This window comes from Neltuma alba, unplaced genomic scaffold (assembly GCF_004799145.2).
Source record: "Neltuma alba isolate B1F8T4 unplaced genomic scaffold, ASM479914v2 tig00000304_pilon, whole genome shotgun sequence".
NCBI classification, from domain to species: Eukaryota; Viridiplantae; Streptophyta; class Magnoliopsida; order Fabales; family Fabaceae; genus Neltuma; species Neltuma alba.
The window spans coordinates 162,186-178,350 of NW_021632000.1; the positions used below are offsets into that span (position 1 = coordinate 162,186).

The following is a 16,165-nucleotide window of genomic DNA, read 5'->3' on the forward strand; positions in this document are numbered from 1 at the left end:
CTCTTGGTGAGCGTTCGGATGAAATGGACGGTCAAGAATTGGAGATTCTAAGAGATGGGGAGAAAATGGCCGCTGAGAGGATCTGTTCCCCAATATTACAAACCAGCAATGTCCAGGTGCATTCCTCGTCAATCCCACGCCAAGCACAAAGCCTCGCGCTCATTTTCATTTCATTCTTCATCAATCTCATGATATCTTCCATCACCATGTTCTTCCACTGAACATCAAAGATTAGGGTTTGGATCCCCTCGTTCCCCCACTTTGTGTTATATCTTCAATGATGCGGTTTCGTTGCTACATCGAGTCCATTTACAAGCACTGTCACTGCACTTTCTTCAACTCTCCTTGTCGTTGTATCTGTTGCTGTTACTGTTGTGCTTAGGAGATATTGTGGTTGTCGTCGCATTTACTTGTACATATAAGTTTTGTTTCATCAATCAGAGAAGAATTTCACTATTTGTGCATATAATTTTTGTCGTCGGATCGGTTTTGTTTTGGTTTTTGATGGACATATCCCGTCCTCAGTCAAATTTGTCCCTTGGCTTTTCTTCTCATGCTTCGCCATCTCAACGGACCCAGATAGCTGACGACTCCATCCCTCTTCAGCTCGACTCAAGCTTCCGCGATCCCACGCAGCCAGTACCTCCGGTTCCACTTCAGTTGTTGGAGCCGCTGGCGGATAATCACAAAGCGGAGAATGGGACCTCGGCGGTAGATTCGGATGAAGACGAAGATAGGGAGGTAAAAGAGTTTCGTATCCTTGGGCATTCGATGTGCTTGAAGAGGCGAAGAGATAGCGAATCATCATCGTCGTCTTCCAGTTCTTCCAAGTGGGGTTCGTTGGACCCCAATGTTGAGGCGCGGAGAGAGGCTGTTCGATCATGGGGTAATCAAACTCTACGAGCTGCGGACCCTGATATTTATGAGATAATGGAGAAGGAGAAGGAAAGGCAGTATAAAGGGATTGAATTGATAGCTTCGGAGAATTTTGTGTGTCGAGCTGTGATGGAAGCACTGGGGAGCCATTTGACGAATAAATATTCAGAGGGAATGGCGGGTGCACGATATTATGGAGGGAATCAATATATTGATGAGATTGAAATGCTCTGTTGTGAACGCGCATTGGCAGCATTCAATCTGGACCCTAAAAGTTGGGGCGTAAATGTGCAACCTTATTCATGCACCTCTGCGAACTTTGCTGTATACACGGGATTGTTGTTGCCTGGTGATCGTATCATGGGGTTGGATACACCTTCTGGCGGGAACACTAGTCATGGGTACTGTACTCCGAACGGGAAGAAAGTTTCTGGGGCGTCAATATTCTTTGAGAGTTTTCCATATAAGGTGAATCCTCAAACGGGTTATATAGATTTTGATAAACTAGAGGAAAAGGCGCTTGATTTTCGTCCTAAGATACTTATTTGTGGTGGGAGCTCATATCCTCGAGAGTGGGATTATGCCAGGTTTAGGAATATTGCAGATAAATGTGGAGCCGTGTTAATGTGCGATATGGCCCAGATCAGTGGACTTGTTGCAGCTAAGGTGTGAATTGCTTACTCCTGGTGGTTTAATATTGCATTAATGGCTGTACTTTGCTCTTGGTTACTCTGGAAAGCTCATTCTGTGTCTCCTCTTTGTCTGCATCATAGCATCACGGTAGTGGCAGCTCGCATTGTTGGCTCTGCCACACTGGTTGTGGTTCATAGTTACACTTTTTAGCCATTTGCTCTTCCACCTGTCCCCATTTTTATGAACGGCAAACACTGCAGAGTTTGCAGAAGAAGTTATCCTAATGCACCACTACGCTTTTATTGTTGTGCCTCCACTCTTGGATTGGCTGGAATTTATAACTGAATTTAATGATAAATGAATTAGAAAGTTAATTAGTGGAAAACAGAGGATATAAAATAAATGAAGTAGAAAGTTAATTAGTGGAAAACAGGGGATATAAAGACCCAAGTGCCAACAACCCACAAAGAAGAGTAGCATGAACGCAAAAGAGGCCTTCAATCCCGGTTCAATCCTATTCAGGATGCTCTTTGGATGTTTGAGCATCCCACTCTATACAAAGCCAGCTAAGGACGACATGCATAGCATGCTCCATAATTGAACTATATCCTTCTTACAGTCAAAATCTTTCTAGTTCAATCGGTGGAAACTGCTCCATGTTTTTGAGGGTATGCCAACGCTTACCAAAAATGTGGAAAAAGCCTACATAGAATGCAATTTACTGCCTGATGCTGTTTAACTTTTAGTCTCTCTAAGAATGTCAAGTTTGAAAAGAAGTCCATGCTAAATACGGTTACAGAATTTAGGGTTTATTTGGATGAAACCAAACCATGGTTTGGAGAATAGTTTCTGGAGAATAGATTTTGAAAAAAATAGATTTTGGAAAGAATAGATTTTGTGAAAAAGTGATTTTGAGAAGTGTAAGTGTTTGGATAGTTGTTATTAGAAGTACTTTTTATATATACAAATTGGCATAAATTAATATGATAATTATAGAAAAAATATATTTTATGATATATTTTAATTTGAAGGAATAAAATTGTTAATAATATATTTTTTATTAACATATATTAATAATATATAAGATAATATAATTAATAAATAATTAATATGTATATATATTTATAAGATATAAGATTAAATATGTTTATAAAAAATATGTTTATAAAAAAAACAACAAGATACATATCCTATAGGCTCTCACGCTCTCCATTTTTTCTCCAAAAGTAAAAAATTTCTGCTTTTCCCAAAACCATGGTTTTGAACCCAAACCATGGTTTTGATTTTTTTAAGGGTGTTTGGCTAACATTTTTCCCAAACCATGGTTTGGGTCCCAAAACCATGGTTTGGGGTGCTTGCCAAACACACCCCTAGACAAAGGCAATCAGCTTGCAAATTAGTAATATTAATTTGATTACTTTGATATACAATTTACATGTCACTGGTCTCTGCATGCAATTTTTGTCATTTGCTTCTGTTTTCTTGTGCTTTTGTCTGAGTTTCGACATTGGCAATTAAGTGTGTGAGCTACATAATAAGCTGTGCTACTATGGAATTCAGCATGATATTCAATACAGGTTAGTGTCTTTTTAATAAGAAAAAAAATGCTTCATCAGAGTTAAGCAACATTACGAATGATGATGAAAATAAATCCTTGTGAAAGAAATTTACATGATAAAACAGAAGAGTCTCTCTTGAAATTTGAGAACCATCTGTATCCCGAATTATAAAAAGATTGTGGCAGATTCAGAATTATCCATAACTTAAGTACCAGTTATTAACATTTTGGATTTAGTTTTATTAAATTGCATCAATGTAGAATGCTTCATTATTATGATATACAATCAAAATGTTGGAATAAATTTAGATTCTGGAGTATCAGATTTCTATAATCTATTGACATAATGTTATTGAATCCAAAGGTTTTGAGTACTTGCTGCTTGATATAGATTTTAGTGTTCAACATTTAAACTGATTTGAGGTATATTTCTATTTAAAGCAAACTTCCTGGGTATTTATATTCTAAACTTAAGGATACAGCTTGTCTAATTCCATTTTTATCTTGTACTATTAACTAGTAGTTTGTGCACTTTCAAAATTGAAGAGACACTTACCAGTTTGGTTTTGTTGTCTTTTCAGGAATGCGTGAATCCTTTTGACTATTGTGATATTGTTACTTCAACAACTCACAAAAGTCTTCGTGGTCCTAGGGGAGGTATAATTTTTTATAGGAAGGGTGCAAAACCAAGGAAGAGAGGGATACTTCTAAGTCAGGGATATGAGAGTGAACAATATGACCTTGAAGAAAAGATAAACTTTGCTGTTTTCCCATCCTTGCAAGGGGGGCCATACAATAACCATATTGCTGCTCTTGCCATAGCTTTAAAACAAGTGGCTTCTCCTGAGTACAAGGCCTACATGCAGCAGGTGAAGAAGAATGCCCAAGCTTTAGCATCTGCTTTATTAAGAAGAAAATGCCGCCTAGTAACAGGGGGTACAGACAATCATCTAGTACTTTGGGATCTAAGGCCTTTAGGATTGACAGGTATATTATATGAGTGTCGCATACAGATCTTTTTAGAATATTTTGCAAGTTGCGTAAATGTTTATTAAGTCTATGCATGCAAGTTATCTGCACTTAATTTTTTGGCCCCTCATGTACTTGTGTTACAACTTCTGATCGGCAAGATTCCAACGTGGAAGAAGTAGGCTGATCCAGAAAAGCATCCTTTTGCCTTTAATGCTTGGTAGGAGCTTATTTAATACTGGAGCTATTCAAGGTTTGTGACTTTGATTTTGTTTATCTGTTATTGAAGACTTTCACAAATGGGACTGGGCCACTGTTGGGCAGTGACTTGATGTTTAAGTGCAAGGTCCGTTTTATCTTGAATATGCATCAAAATGTTCTACGTCATCTTACATGAAGGCATCTCATAAATACAACAATACATGTATCAATACATTCAGAATATCCTCATGCATATGGCATTTTGTTGTAGCTGTAAATCTTATTATAGCTATTCAGCGGAATGCCTTGTTCTCATAGGGGGCTTTTTTTTTGTCCATTTTGTTGGTTGCTTCTTTCTGTATGATTTAATTGTGACAAATAGTTAATTTGAAAATTTTGTTTGTTTATAAACTGGGATAAGATCTGAGTATCATTTATTTATCTTTGCAGGTAAATTTTATGAGAAGATATGCGAGATGTGTCATATTACTTTGAATAAAATTGCTATCTTTGGTGATAACGGAACTATAACTCCTGGAGGTGTAAGGATAGGTGTGTGATGATTTATTACATTAAAATTGTTTAGCCTTCTTTTATGCTTGGTGTATTGACTGTACATTCTTATAGCTTTATGGCATCTTACTCAGGTACACCTGCCATGACTTCAAGGGGGTGTCTGGAGACTGACTTTGAAACAATTACTGAATTTCTTTATAGAGCAGCACTAATTGCAAATTTAGCGCAAAGAGATTATGGGAAATTGCAGAAGGTTGTTTTGAAAGGTCTTGAGAGCAACAAGGACATTGTTGAGCTCCGAGCACGGGTTGAGGCCTTTGCAGCTCAATTTGCAATGCCAGGTTTTGACATTTGAACATGGGAACATAGGGGCTTTTTGTGCATATGGTGGAGAGCTCATTGGCATCTTAGGCTGTTCTCAGGTCTATGCAGGTTATGATGCATAACAATGTGGGACAGACAGTACGCTGAACTGTGTACTACTGTTGAGGATTCTTCCAATAATCAAGCGTCTTGTCACCTTGGAGGAACCTTGTCTGCTGATAGCACTTGCAGCATATTGACTATTTCAAATGTTGGGAAAGGGGCTTTTGACCAACCGCTCCTAGTCCAGAATAAGTTGGTACTGCAAGGTTAGATGCCTTGAATTTTCTCCCTGGTGTTTGATGCCGAAATCTACGTTATCTATCCTGTCATACCTTCTCAACCTTGTCATCTTAATGGATAATTTTATTGTCAATTTTATCAGCTTACCATTTTTTACGTTGTTTAAGTTGTCAAATACACAGAGAAATGTGGAAATACGTGATAGTTTTGACTTCTCTTTTTCATAGGTCAGTTGACCTCTTTTTGTTTTGCACAATTTACATAAGTCAATTAATCTTCTTATGAATAAAGCTCTAATTGTTTTATGCTAGTTGGGAATAAAATAATTCCGCTTTTTGAAGGTGCGTTTTCAGATTCATGTTGGCTTTGTTGTGAAGTGGGCTGGACTGAATCGCCAGGAGGGAAGTAATTTGGTAAACTTTACTGTGTCACCTTTCTGGGGCAGTGGAGATTACTCCTTATATTAAAAACTAAACAATTTGCCTATTTGATCCATTTTTTGTTTGACTTTTGAACCCCACAGTTTCTAGGATTGGTTTCTAGCAATCCATATCCTTAGTCTTGGTTTGGAGAAAGATTATTTTACATCTTTTATTTTAACGAATTGGGATTCTTGTTTAGGAAAAGGCAATGAGTCTGACTCCAAAAACCTTTTGTGGATGGGTAGTACAAACTGATCAATTTGACTTTTTTATTCGGTTTTTTTTTTCCTTGGTGTGTGTGTGTGTGTGTGTGTGTGTGTGTGGGGTATCCTATGACGGGGGACCATGTGCGCCTGAGGTAAAAAACCGGGGTATGCGAGAAATATATTGGAACTGGTATATCCTTCTGAAATGCTGTGAAAATGTAGAAATTGCACGAGTCGGGAGTCGGGTGTTCATTGCAACTTCAGCATGAGATGGAAAAATTTTTATTGCACAACTTCTTGTGACTTGTTGTGATTGCCTTCAGGCTCTTCGATAACACAAGGATGTGCTTAATATTGTTTTTAAGTGATCAATAATTTTAGTATATAATTATAAAATAAAATAAATATTATATTTTTTGGGAAAATCTAATAATATTGACTCAAATTTTTTCTTTCCCTATTTTTATCAAAAGGAACCATGAAGGAAACAAGGCTTATGAGGTGGGATCCCACCGTCTGAAATATCTCCTAACTTTGATTTTTTTTTCTTTGGTCACATTATCATTTCTTGATTCAAAAGGAACCTCCCATGTTAAAACTTTTAAGAGTTCAATATACCAATGATTTCCAGTCGGAGATTCATCATAAATAGAATTCTTTATAATCATGCATTTCTGTGTTTTGACACAGGACAATGTGATTGAGTTCATTCTTTCTTTACGTTTGTCATCTACTCTCTCTTCAGCCTTTTTCCAAATGCATTCTATGCATTCATTTTTGTGTATTTCCTCAAACCACACTTGGGCAAATAGACAAACTACAAGCTGTTTTGGCCACAAGGTTAGGTGCTGTGTTAGCAGAGGGATGTTCCCATTTCAATTCCGTGACTCTCCATTCTGAGATTTTGCATAGTTAAGCCTGTTTGCTTTCTTGAGTGATTTAATTCAGATGCCAGAGTTACACCATTTCAAGCTGCAATTGTGAATTTTGTTTGGAGGGAGCAGCTAGTGATCTTCCTCTGAGAATCACCAATGATGCAAGCAGTTCCTTCGTATTGATTTTGAGAATTGAAAGAATGAGTTGGTTCCACATTGCGATTCTTTATAAATGTCATCCCAAGGCTTGTTATAAAGTGTTTGGTCCGCTTTCTTTTCTCTAGTAAAGATACTGAGATTCTGAATTGATTCAAGTCTCGGAGTAATTCAGCAGTCTAGGTATTACTGCGTAAAAAGTATTTAAGGAAATATGGATCAAGAACTAACAAAAAAGTAGTTCAATTACTATGAAAAAAAAAAAGTAAAAAAATGGGGAATAAAATTTGTAACGGGGCTATTTCCCAATTTTCCAAAAAAAAAGAAAGGTTGTTCATATGCCGTGGAAATGGTCTATTTTCTTGTGTATTGCAAGGAGTTTAAGAAAAAGGTCACGCTACTTCTAATTTGCAAACTGCGAAATTTGCTATGAGACTATGCTATAAATTTAAACTTTTATAACATTGGCAGCGTCTAATTGAGGATAAGGTTTTCAATGAAAGCAATGATTCACAAAAGGGAAGTTCAGTGGCTTCCAAATGTCACTATCACCATCGTTTTAGACGCAACTCTTTGTGCAAATTGCTCCCTTCGTCTTATATTATAAACAACAATTACTATCTCCCTCTTATCTCTGAATATAAGCAACATTTACAAGTTATCTTAAATTTTTGTTACGAATTCTCTATTTTGTCATTATTAATTACTTATTTTAATACTTAATATATTTCTTATCTCATTTTTCAAATCATTATTTTTCCATCACACATTATCTCTCTTTTATAATTCTTTTTATTATAATAATTTTTTTACTTTCTCTCTTATACTCTCTTCCCCCATAAATAAGGACATTTTAATGAAAGAATTTCTAATTTTTACACATTTATTGTCTTTAACTAATTTTAACTAACATTTTGATCTATGTGATGATCTCCAATATTGCTTATAATATGAGAGGAAGGGAGTATTATTAATATATCATCAATATATACTCTTTTGGTTTTATTTATAAGACACTTTCGGTATGTTTCACACAGACCAAGGAAAATCTTAAACTTTATTAACTTTCACTTAAAATTTAATGACTTTTTCACGTTATCTCTATTTAATATGCATTATACCTCATATAAACAAAGTTAACACAATAATAAATGAGGGGTAAAATTGTACATTAATACAAAAAAATTTCTTTCAATACCCTATAAATAGGACTAAAAAAAATCTTTTTTCTCTGCTCTATAAATAAGACCAGAGGAGTAATATAAAACTTATAACAAATTGTGTTATTACATGTGGTGTTTAATTTGTGGCATTAGATCCTTTGAAGGCAGAAAGCAACACAAACCTGAGGATTGTTTGAGATATTATCATCCATTACTCACTGCTTTTCAAGCAGTTGTCTTTGTTTGAGGCACTCACTGGGATTCTCCCAACTAGCCTTCATTTTAAGATATTAATGATGATTAGTTTGCCTATATAATAATATTAGCTCTGGTGCTTAATATAAAAACTAATTGACTAATTTGAGTAGATTAAGAAAGTTTGTTAAGTTAGTTATTTGTAATAATTAGGTGTTGTTTTTCCTAAAATACTCTTACTAATTATGTATTAGTTAAAACTATTATTTGATTGAATATTAAACATGTACAAGTGTACAATGGGGGTGTTTGGATGAAACTAAACCATAGTTTGGAGAATAGCCTCTGGAGAATAGATTTTGTGAATAATAGATTTTATGAAAAAGTGATTCTAAGAAGTGAGAGTGTTTAGATAGTTGTTATTAAAAGCACTTTTTATATATACAAATTACTAAAAAAGGCATAAGTTAATATGATAATTACATAAAAGATAGATTTTATGATATATTTTAATTTGAAGGAATAAAATTGTTAATAATATATTTTTTACCAACATAATTAATAATACATAAGATAATATAATTAATAAATAATTAATATGTGTATACATATTTATAAAATATAAGATTAAATATGTTTATAAAAAATAATAATTGAGGGATGTTAAAGTCATGTTATTATTGAGATCTACTCTGACAGGCACAATCATACTCTCCAATTTGAGCCAGAAGCAAAACGTCATTCACTTCTCCTGAAACCATGGTTTCGGATTATTTCTCCAAAATTGATGCTGTTTGGGTGACATCCCACCCAAACAGGCCCAATTACTACAAGAACTATTTTAAAAAATAGATAAATATGATAAATAAAGTAGATTAAGGTCTTATATTTAAAACTAAATAAAAAATTAAATTAGTTCTTATATTAAAAACATGAAGTAACATTGCGTATGGATATCCTTATCACCTTCCGCCTTTTAAAGGCGGTAATAAAGGCGAGCATGTTGTTTTATCTTTCGTGGTATCTTCTGATCTGAGTATCGAATCCAGTTTTTTATTAAAAAATGTTAAAAAAAAGAAAAAGAAAATTGTGTTTGGCTTGAATCAATAACAACTAGCAGCGTATTTGGTTTGGAAATTCAAAATCAAACCAAATACACATTATGTTGTTAACTAAGCTTGACACTACTAGTATGGATGCTTGTCACTGAAATTTTCATTCACATTTCTAAATTAAAGAAAAAATTAGTTCAAGCAACAAGTAAGACTTAACAAAACTTTTAAGTTTGTGCTTATAATAATTCCCTTGCTATAAATTACTACTTCCGAATTCTGATCTTTAATATAGGACCTCGTTTGCCTTTTAATTTGGTCCTAAATATAAAACCCTAATCCACTTTGTTTATAATATTTATGTATTTTTTTTCAAGAAAGTCTTTCTAATAATAGTAGTTCTTGCCAATACACTTGATTAGTAAGGATATTTTAAGAAACACAACACTTATTTATGACAAATAACTAACTCAACTTCTTTTCTTAATCTCTTCAAATTGGTCAACTAACTCTTATAATTAGGACCGGAGGTAGTATTCTATTATTTTGCTAACCAAGTACAAGACGTTGTTAACCATATGTCTGAGTACATCTAGTCCCATCAGTTTTGAATTATACATAAACTAGCCTTATAAACTTTGAAGTCGGGTAGATAAGTTTCCTACCATATTGTACTCTTTTTGTAAACAGAAAACAAATTAATCACTGATGAGTTCATTTACATAGATAAAAAAAAAGTTTAGATAGTTTATCGTAATATTTTAAATATTAGAATTCTTTTTCCCATGCCATTATTTTAATGCGATTATATTATATTTTGTCTAACCAAACATGGTCTTTAATGGAGCCGCTGATTGTAACTTTAGTGGCTAAAAGACAAGTGTGTTATTTACAAGCGAATCTTGCAATCCATATTATGGGGATTATGCTTTGACTTTATTGCAGGAAAGCATTTCTTATCTTTACTCCTTGTTATTCTTCACTTTCTTTTTTGTCATTTATGTGTTAGTTTAATATACCATATTCAAGCTTAATATAAATCATTTTCTAAAATGTTCCTATACTGCTGGACATAATTAAAAGTCAGGAGCATCAAATTCTTTTTTTAACAAATATTCTTATAATTATTTTGAATAATTAAAAGTTTAGAGGGTAAATAAAAATATGCCATAACCCGAAGTTTAAATGCACACATACACCTAACATAGCAGGAGAAATGAAATATGTATGAACATTAATTGAACACCTGAACTACGTTTTAAGTATGTTTTTTTTTTTTCCCCTTTTTGACCTGAGTTTTAAGTATGTGTTTGGAGTACATCATTTCTGTGATTGAATCGGAGTTGAGCCACCATTAAATCGAAATTCAACGTTAGACCAAGAACCAAAACAATTTTTAGGAAACATGACAGTTTTTTTATTTTATAGAAAAATGCTTTAAAATATTTAAAAACCTATAACAAAATAGAAAAAAATGACCCTCTCAAAAAAAAAATTATATATATATTTCATACCATTTGTAGCTGTATGGTGTTATTTAACAGAAAACTTCATATATTGTAGTGTTATTATGACAGTTAAATTTATTGTGGATTTATTTCTTTTATATATTCATATAATTATTTTTTTTATAAAATAAAAATATTGACCCTCTCAAAAAATTATATATATTTGGAAAAATGGCAAATAAAGACTCCCAATATGTGAAATTGTGATTTGGGACCCTCAATTTGGAAAATAGCAAATAAAGACATGGTCCCATAGTACAAATATCAAATCTTGGTGAAATGTCTAAAATGCCCCTCGATCAAGTTACAAGTTGACTATGGGAAATTACAAGTTCATTTTAATGAATGAAAACTTCAGTAGACCAAATTACAACTTGGCTGAGGGTATGCCAAATGACAAATTGACTATGGAAAATGATACATTCATTTTAGCGAATGACAACTTTAGTAGACTAAATCACAACTTGGCTAAAAAGCATTTCAGACATTTCATCAAGATTTCATATTTGTAATATGGGATCGGGTCTTTATTTTTTATTTTTTAAATTAAGGGTCTCAAATCGCAATTTCATATGGTGGAGGGTTTTTATTTCCTATTTTCTCTATATATTTTCATACTATTTGTAGCTGTATGGTGTCATTTAACAGAAAACTTCATATATTGTAGTGTTATTATGACAATTAAATTTATCGTCGATTTATTTCTTTTATATGTTCGTATAATTATTTTTTTTATAAATTTGCATTTAACTATTATATTATTGGTTAGACTAGTGGTTTCGGGCTTTCGGCTGATCTTTCTGATTCAAGGCCCATTTGAAGTTATATTTGAAATTATTTATAAGCATATTTCACGTAAAGTGAGATAAAATTTCTTTCATATATTTATCTTGCATTTTGTAAATCACAATTGAAAAGTTAATTATAAGTCATTCCAAATATGCCATCAATATAGTTTGACTTTTAAAACATTGATTCAGAATATTGACATCCCGCACACCATGATTATGATCCAACCATAAGACCTTATAAAAGGTGTTATTATCTCCTCAAGCACACTATAATGTTGCGTTTGTCATTTTTTTAAAATAAGCAATTAAGATTGCACATAAAAAAAATGTCTCTTAGTATAAATCACTTAATAAAGTCCCAAAGGTAAAGGATATATTTTTATTCATTAGTCCAATATTTGTTCCAACATGCATTAATTCAAAGATATATTTACTCAAATAGCTATTTAAAGATAGATTACCCAATTATGGTTCCAAAAAAAATTTCTTACTTGTCTTAATCTTGACCGATATTGTGCTCTCTAGTTAAAAAAGTTGTATCTTATAATAATTAAATACTTCTATATTTATTTTCCTAAAACTAAGAAAAATATAAAATAAGTGAAAATAAAAACGGGACCTTGTCAATCCGATCATGACTAAATTGAGTTGAGTATTGAGCTTCAAAAGAAATTAAAGTTCAATAATAAATTATGGTAGTTTTGAAGTTTAAAACTTTTAATTCGATTTTGTCCTAATATATATTTTTTCACAATAAGATTATGAAACTTATGTTTTATTTTTAACTGACATCAAACGTGGAAGTGCACTTTGTTCTTAAGAATAGGTTTTATTCTTATTAGATACTACTATCTTATTTTTGAAATTGTGAATATTTATATATTATTTAAAGGAATATAAAAGTTCGATTTGGATAGGAAAGAAATTTTCTTTCTTAAGAAGTAATGTATCTTTTCTTCAAAGCAAGAATCTCATTCTCTTTCATTTCACAATTGTTCTTTAATTTATTGAATTTTCATATAAAAAATCAAATACACATTCTATGCTGAAATTAAATTTACTTTACTTAAATTGTTATAACCTCAATTCAGTCTCTGAACAAAGTAATGCATTTTATGATAGGAGTTGAATTATTATCAATATTTAGTCTAATCTTAATAACATGTTAAATTGTCTTAACAAGAAAAGTTAGCCTTGTATTGCATAATATTCAAATTTTCATTTACTAATGAAACAAAACAATGAACACTGATAAGTAATAAATAGATTGCAATAAATAATACTACTTTCAATTCTAAATATAAGATTTAATTTATATTATAAATTATTTAATAAATTAGATTTTATATTTAGAACGGAAGGTAGTATATTTATAACAGAGCTCCAGATCATTTTAAATGTAAGGAGCTAACAATAAGTTTGCGCCTTTTGTGTGCATGTGTGTGTATATATATATAAAAGAACACAATAATGAAATGTAAAAGGTGTACGAGTATTTTGTAAATTTAAAACCGAAAGGGTAACTTTCTTTTTCTTTTTTTTTGCCAAAAGCAGAAAAGGGAGAAAATTAGAACAAATAGATGAGATATAAATTTAAAAATAATTATCAATTATTTATTATGAAAAAAATAATCTGAAAATCTTTATAATTTCACCTAATTTTTAGTTAGATTCCTGTAATTTTTTCTTTAAATCAATGGCCTGAAAGTAGAGGGTTGTGATTAAAAACCAGTGAAACTACAAAAATCTCATAGAAATAAAAAAATTACAAAAAAAATAATAAAAAACAAGTGAAATATAGGAATATGATAAAAGAATTACAAAATTTAATTAAAAGCAAGTGAAACTCCATGGACTTGTAATAAATTTTTATTATTATGGCCATCTTCGTCTCAGCGTCTACCTATAACTGGACATGTCCAAAAGCTTCTTCCTTCCTTGCACTATTTCATCAACCAAATCATCAATCTGTCCTGCAATGGATTCAACCCCACATCTCAACATCCCAATCCAACTCTTCAACTTCTCAGCTTTCTCTTCAATCTCAATTCCCTCGTATCCCTCTCTTCTTCTCTCCAACCCCTCCTTCAGTTCCTCCATGGCTATCCTCGCTTGCTGAAACTCGAACAGCAAAATCCCGCTTTGTGCTTCACTCTGTTCTATCTCTTCTCTCACTTTTCGCTCCAATCTCGCCATGGAATCCGTCAACCCTCTTCCGAAACCTGCTTGTTCTTCCATGTCGCGTTGTTGAAAGCAGGAGGCAGACCAGCCGTAAGCGAACCCAGAAAGAAGAATCAGCAGAAGCAATGAACTCACGCTCCTCATTGCGTGAAGAACGCCTCGAAACCCACTGAACGCGTTTAATTTTGATTCCATTGGGATGTTCTGGTTCAGGCACAGAGACAGTGGCTGAGTTCTTGTTTCCATCAAGCCCTTGTTCTCCTCTTCCAGTGCTAGAATTTCTCTCTGGTATATATTTATTGCGCGGATAATCTGTTTGTGAAAATACCCATGAGAAAATCCCCTCATTAAACTATAAGTATATAGTTTTGTTCTTGAAAAGATTACCTGATCCATGATTTACTTCACTCTATGAATTGTGCTTTTAAAATTAATTAATTAGTCGGTGTGAAACATCAATATATATATAATGTAAAGTTTATCTAAAACTACGCTATTTACAAGCCGTGAATTTATTCTTCAAACTCTGCATAATGTGCAGCAAAACATGTTTAATTAGTGGATCTTTAACCTAATGAGGAACCTTCTTAAGTTTCTCTGACCTTGTGCATGTTAAGAAAAATTTCTTTAGTAGATATATAGTTTGGACTGTTTGGTTCTTGAGAAGAATACGTGGTCCATGATTTATTTCTCCGTATGAATTGTGCCTTTAAACTTTCTAACTCACTAGTAGGGTGAAACCACTGGTAAGTATATCTTCAAGAAAGTGATGTATTTTCTTAAGTTTCTTTGACTTGATGCAAGTAAAGATAAAAAAGAAAAGATTTGGACAAAAAGAATAGACCAGAATCATTTTTCAAAACCAATCATTTATGGTGTTCTTGAGGTGTATGATTTTTGCGATGGATTAGTGTATTCCACTAACCTGACGTGAAATCTCTGGAGTGAGATGATGATAGGTATCCAGTGAGGAAGCAACAGTGGAGGCAGCTGAACAGCAATTTTCCATTCCAGAAATGGCGGATTTCAGGACATGACAAGCATCCCATAGCCTTGAGCTTTCATCCATGTACTCATCCAACCATTTTCCTCCAACTGGTAAGCGAAGCTTTTGGACCAAAATTGTTAACTGTGAATGGAAAGATTGGATAGATGAGAGCACCTCTGAAAGGAATTGAACTGACATGAAGTTATGGGACACGAAGGATTGGTGAAGCTCATCTAGTCCTTGTGTAAGGAAGTTGTAGAAACCATTGACAGATGATGCGGTATATGAAGAACCCATCAGTATTATGGAGAGTAGGACAATAAGAGTTGGAAAAAAAGAGGGTTTAACAGGGAAGAAAAGTGAAGAAGATTGATGGCGTATATATATAAAACTGGAAGGCTAAATAATCAAAGAATTTGGTAGCTTAATAGCAGAGGTTTTCCATGGTGAAATCAAGATGCTACTGGGTGCAATCATGGGTGTTTCCTGTACGGTGGAGTGGATGATTGAGAATATGCTGTTTTTATTGTGAAATGGGCTGGCTGGTATCCTGGTAATAAAGTGAGGCAAAGAGAGAAGAAAATAAAGGAAAAGAAAAAGAAGTGTCTTGGAGAGACAAGTCATGGTGAAAAAAGATGTGCAGAATGAAAACTAAAATGTCTTTTTTTTATTTCTTTATTTTTTCCTCTCTTGGTAATTAATTATTCCTTGATGGACTGACTCAGTTGGGTAAAAATGGCAGGAAGGCAAATGAACATTCATGAAGCTCTTTTAAATAGGATATGTTGGATTGTGTTTCCTGGGTGCAAAAGTTTGACTACTTTAACAAAGATTCTGCTTCTTATGTTTCCATTTTGATTTGTTCTCTCTGATATTTCTTTCTCTTTCTTCCCCATGTTTTTAAACACCAACCTTTATGGTTTTTTAAAGGCTAAAGGAGGTTGTACGTAGCCTAATTTTTTTTTTTTAAATATTGTTATTAAAAGAGATGAGAATGATAAGTTATGTGTAGTGGCAGGCTTTTACACATTACTGTACAGATTCTTTCTGCTTTAGGTCCCAACATTCTATTCTGTGCATTAAACTAAAGTAGCTTCATTTGCATGAAATGTCAGTGCAGTTATAAAATTATAAGAAATTATATTATTAATAAATCTTGACTAAGAAGACTAATTTTGAGTTATGTATAAATTATGGAATTACTGTGTGTGTATGTGTGTATATATATGTATGTTGTCCGACGTGTTCCCATGATTCTACGTAACAAAA

General features: G+C 33.0%; 2 protein-coding genes and 1 long non-coding RNA gene across 4 annotated transcripts; 2 read left to right on the plus strand and 1 right to left on the minus strand.

The window, feature by feature from the left end:
- Positions 1–133: 133 nt before the first annotated feature.
- Positions 134–5,669, plus strand: LOC114717284 (serine hydroxymethyltransferase 7-like). Of its 2 annotated transcripts, none has more exons than XM_028902424.1 (4): positions 134–1,542; positions 3,649–4,054; positions 4,688–4,789; positions 4,885–5,669. In XM_028902424.1, the coding sequence occupies exons 1-4, from the start codon at positions 505–507 to the stop codon at positions 5,106–5,108; spliced, it is 1,770 nt and encodes a 589-aa protein (XP_028758257.1). In that variant the 5' UTR covers positions 134–504; the 3' UTR covers positions 5,109–5,669. The 2 variants fall into 2 exon arrangements, with proteins under 2 accessions (XP_028758257.1, XP_028758327.1); XM_028902494.1 differs by lacking the exon at positions 4,885–5,669 and adding an exon at positions 4,326–4,382 and having other exon boundaries at positions 4,688–4,770.
- Positions 5,670–13,574: 7,905 nt separating this feature from the next.
- Positions 13,575–15,642, minus strand: LOC114717924 (uncharacterized). Its single transcript, XM_028903194.1, has 2 exons — positions 14,834–15,642; positions 13,575–14,220 (listed from the first exon to the last, which is right to left on the minus strand). Exons 1-2 carry the CDS (start codon positions 15,191–15,193, stop codon positions 13,627–13,629), a joined length of 954 nt encoding a protein of 317 aa, XP_028759027.1. The 5' UTR covers positions 15,194–15,642; the 3' UTR covers positions 13,575–13,626.
- Positions 15,438–15,844, plus strand: LOC114718011 (uncharacterized). Its single transcript, XR_003737776.1, has 2 exons — positions 15,438–15,521; positions 15,639–15,844. It is a non-coding gene; the product is annotated as an uncharacterized LOC114718011 (long non-coding RNA).
- Positions 15,845–16,165: the final 321 nt, after the last annotated feature.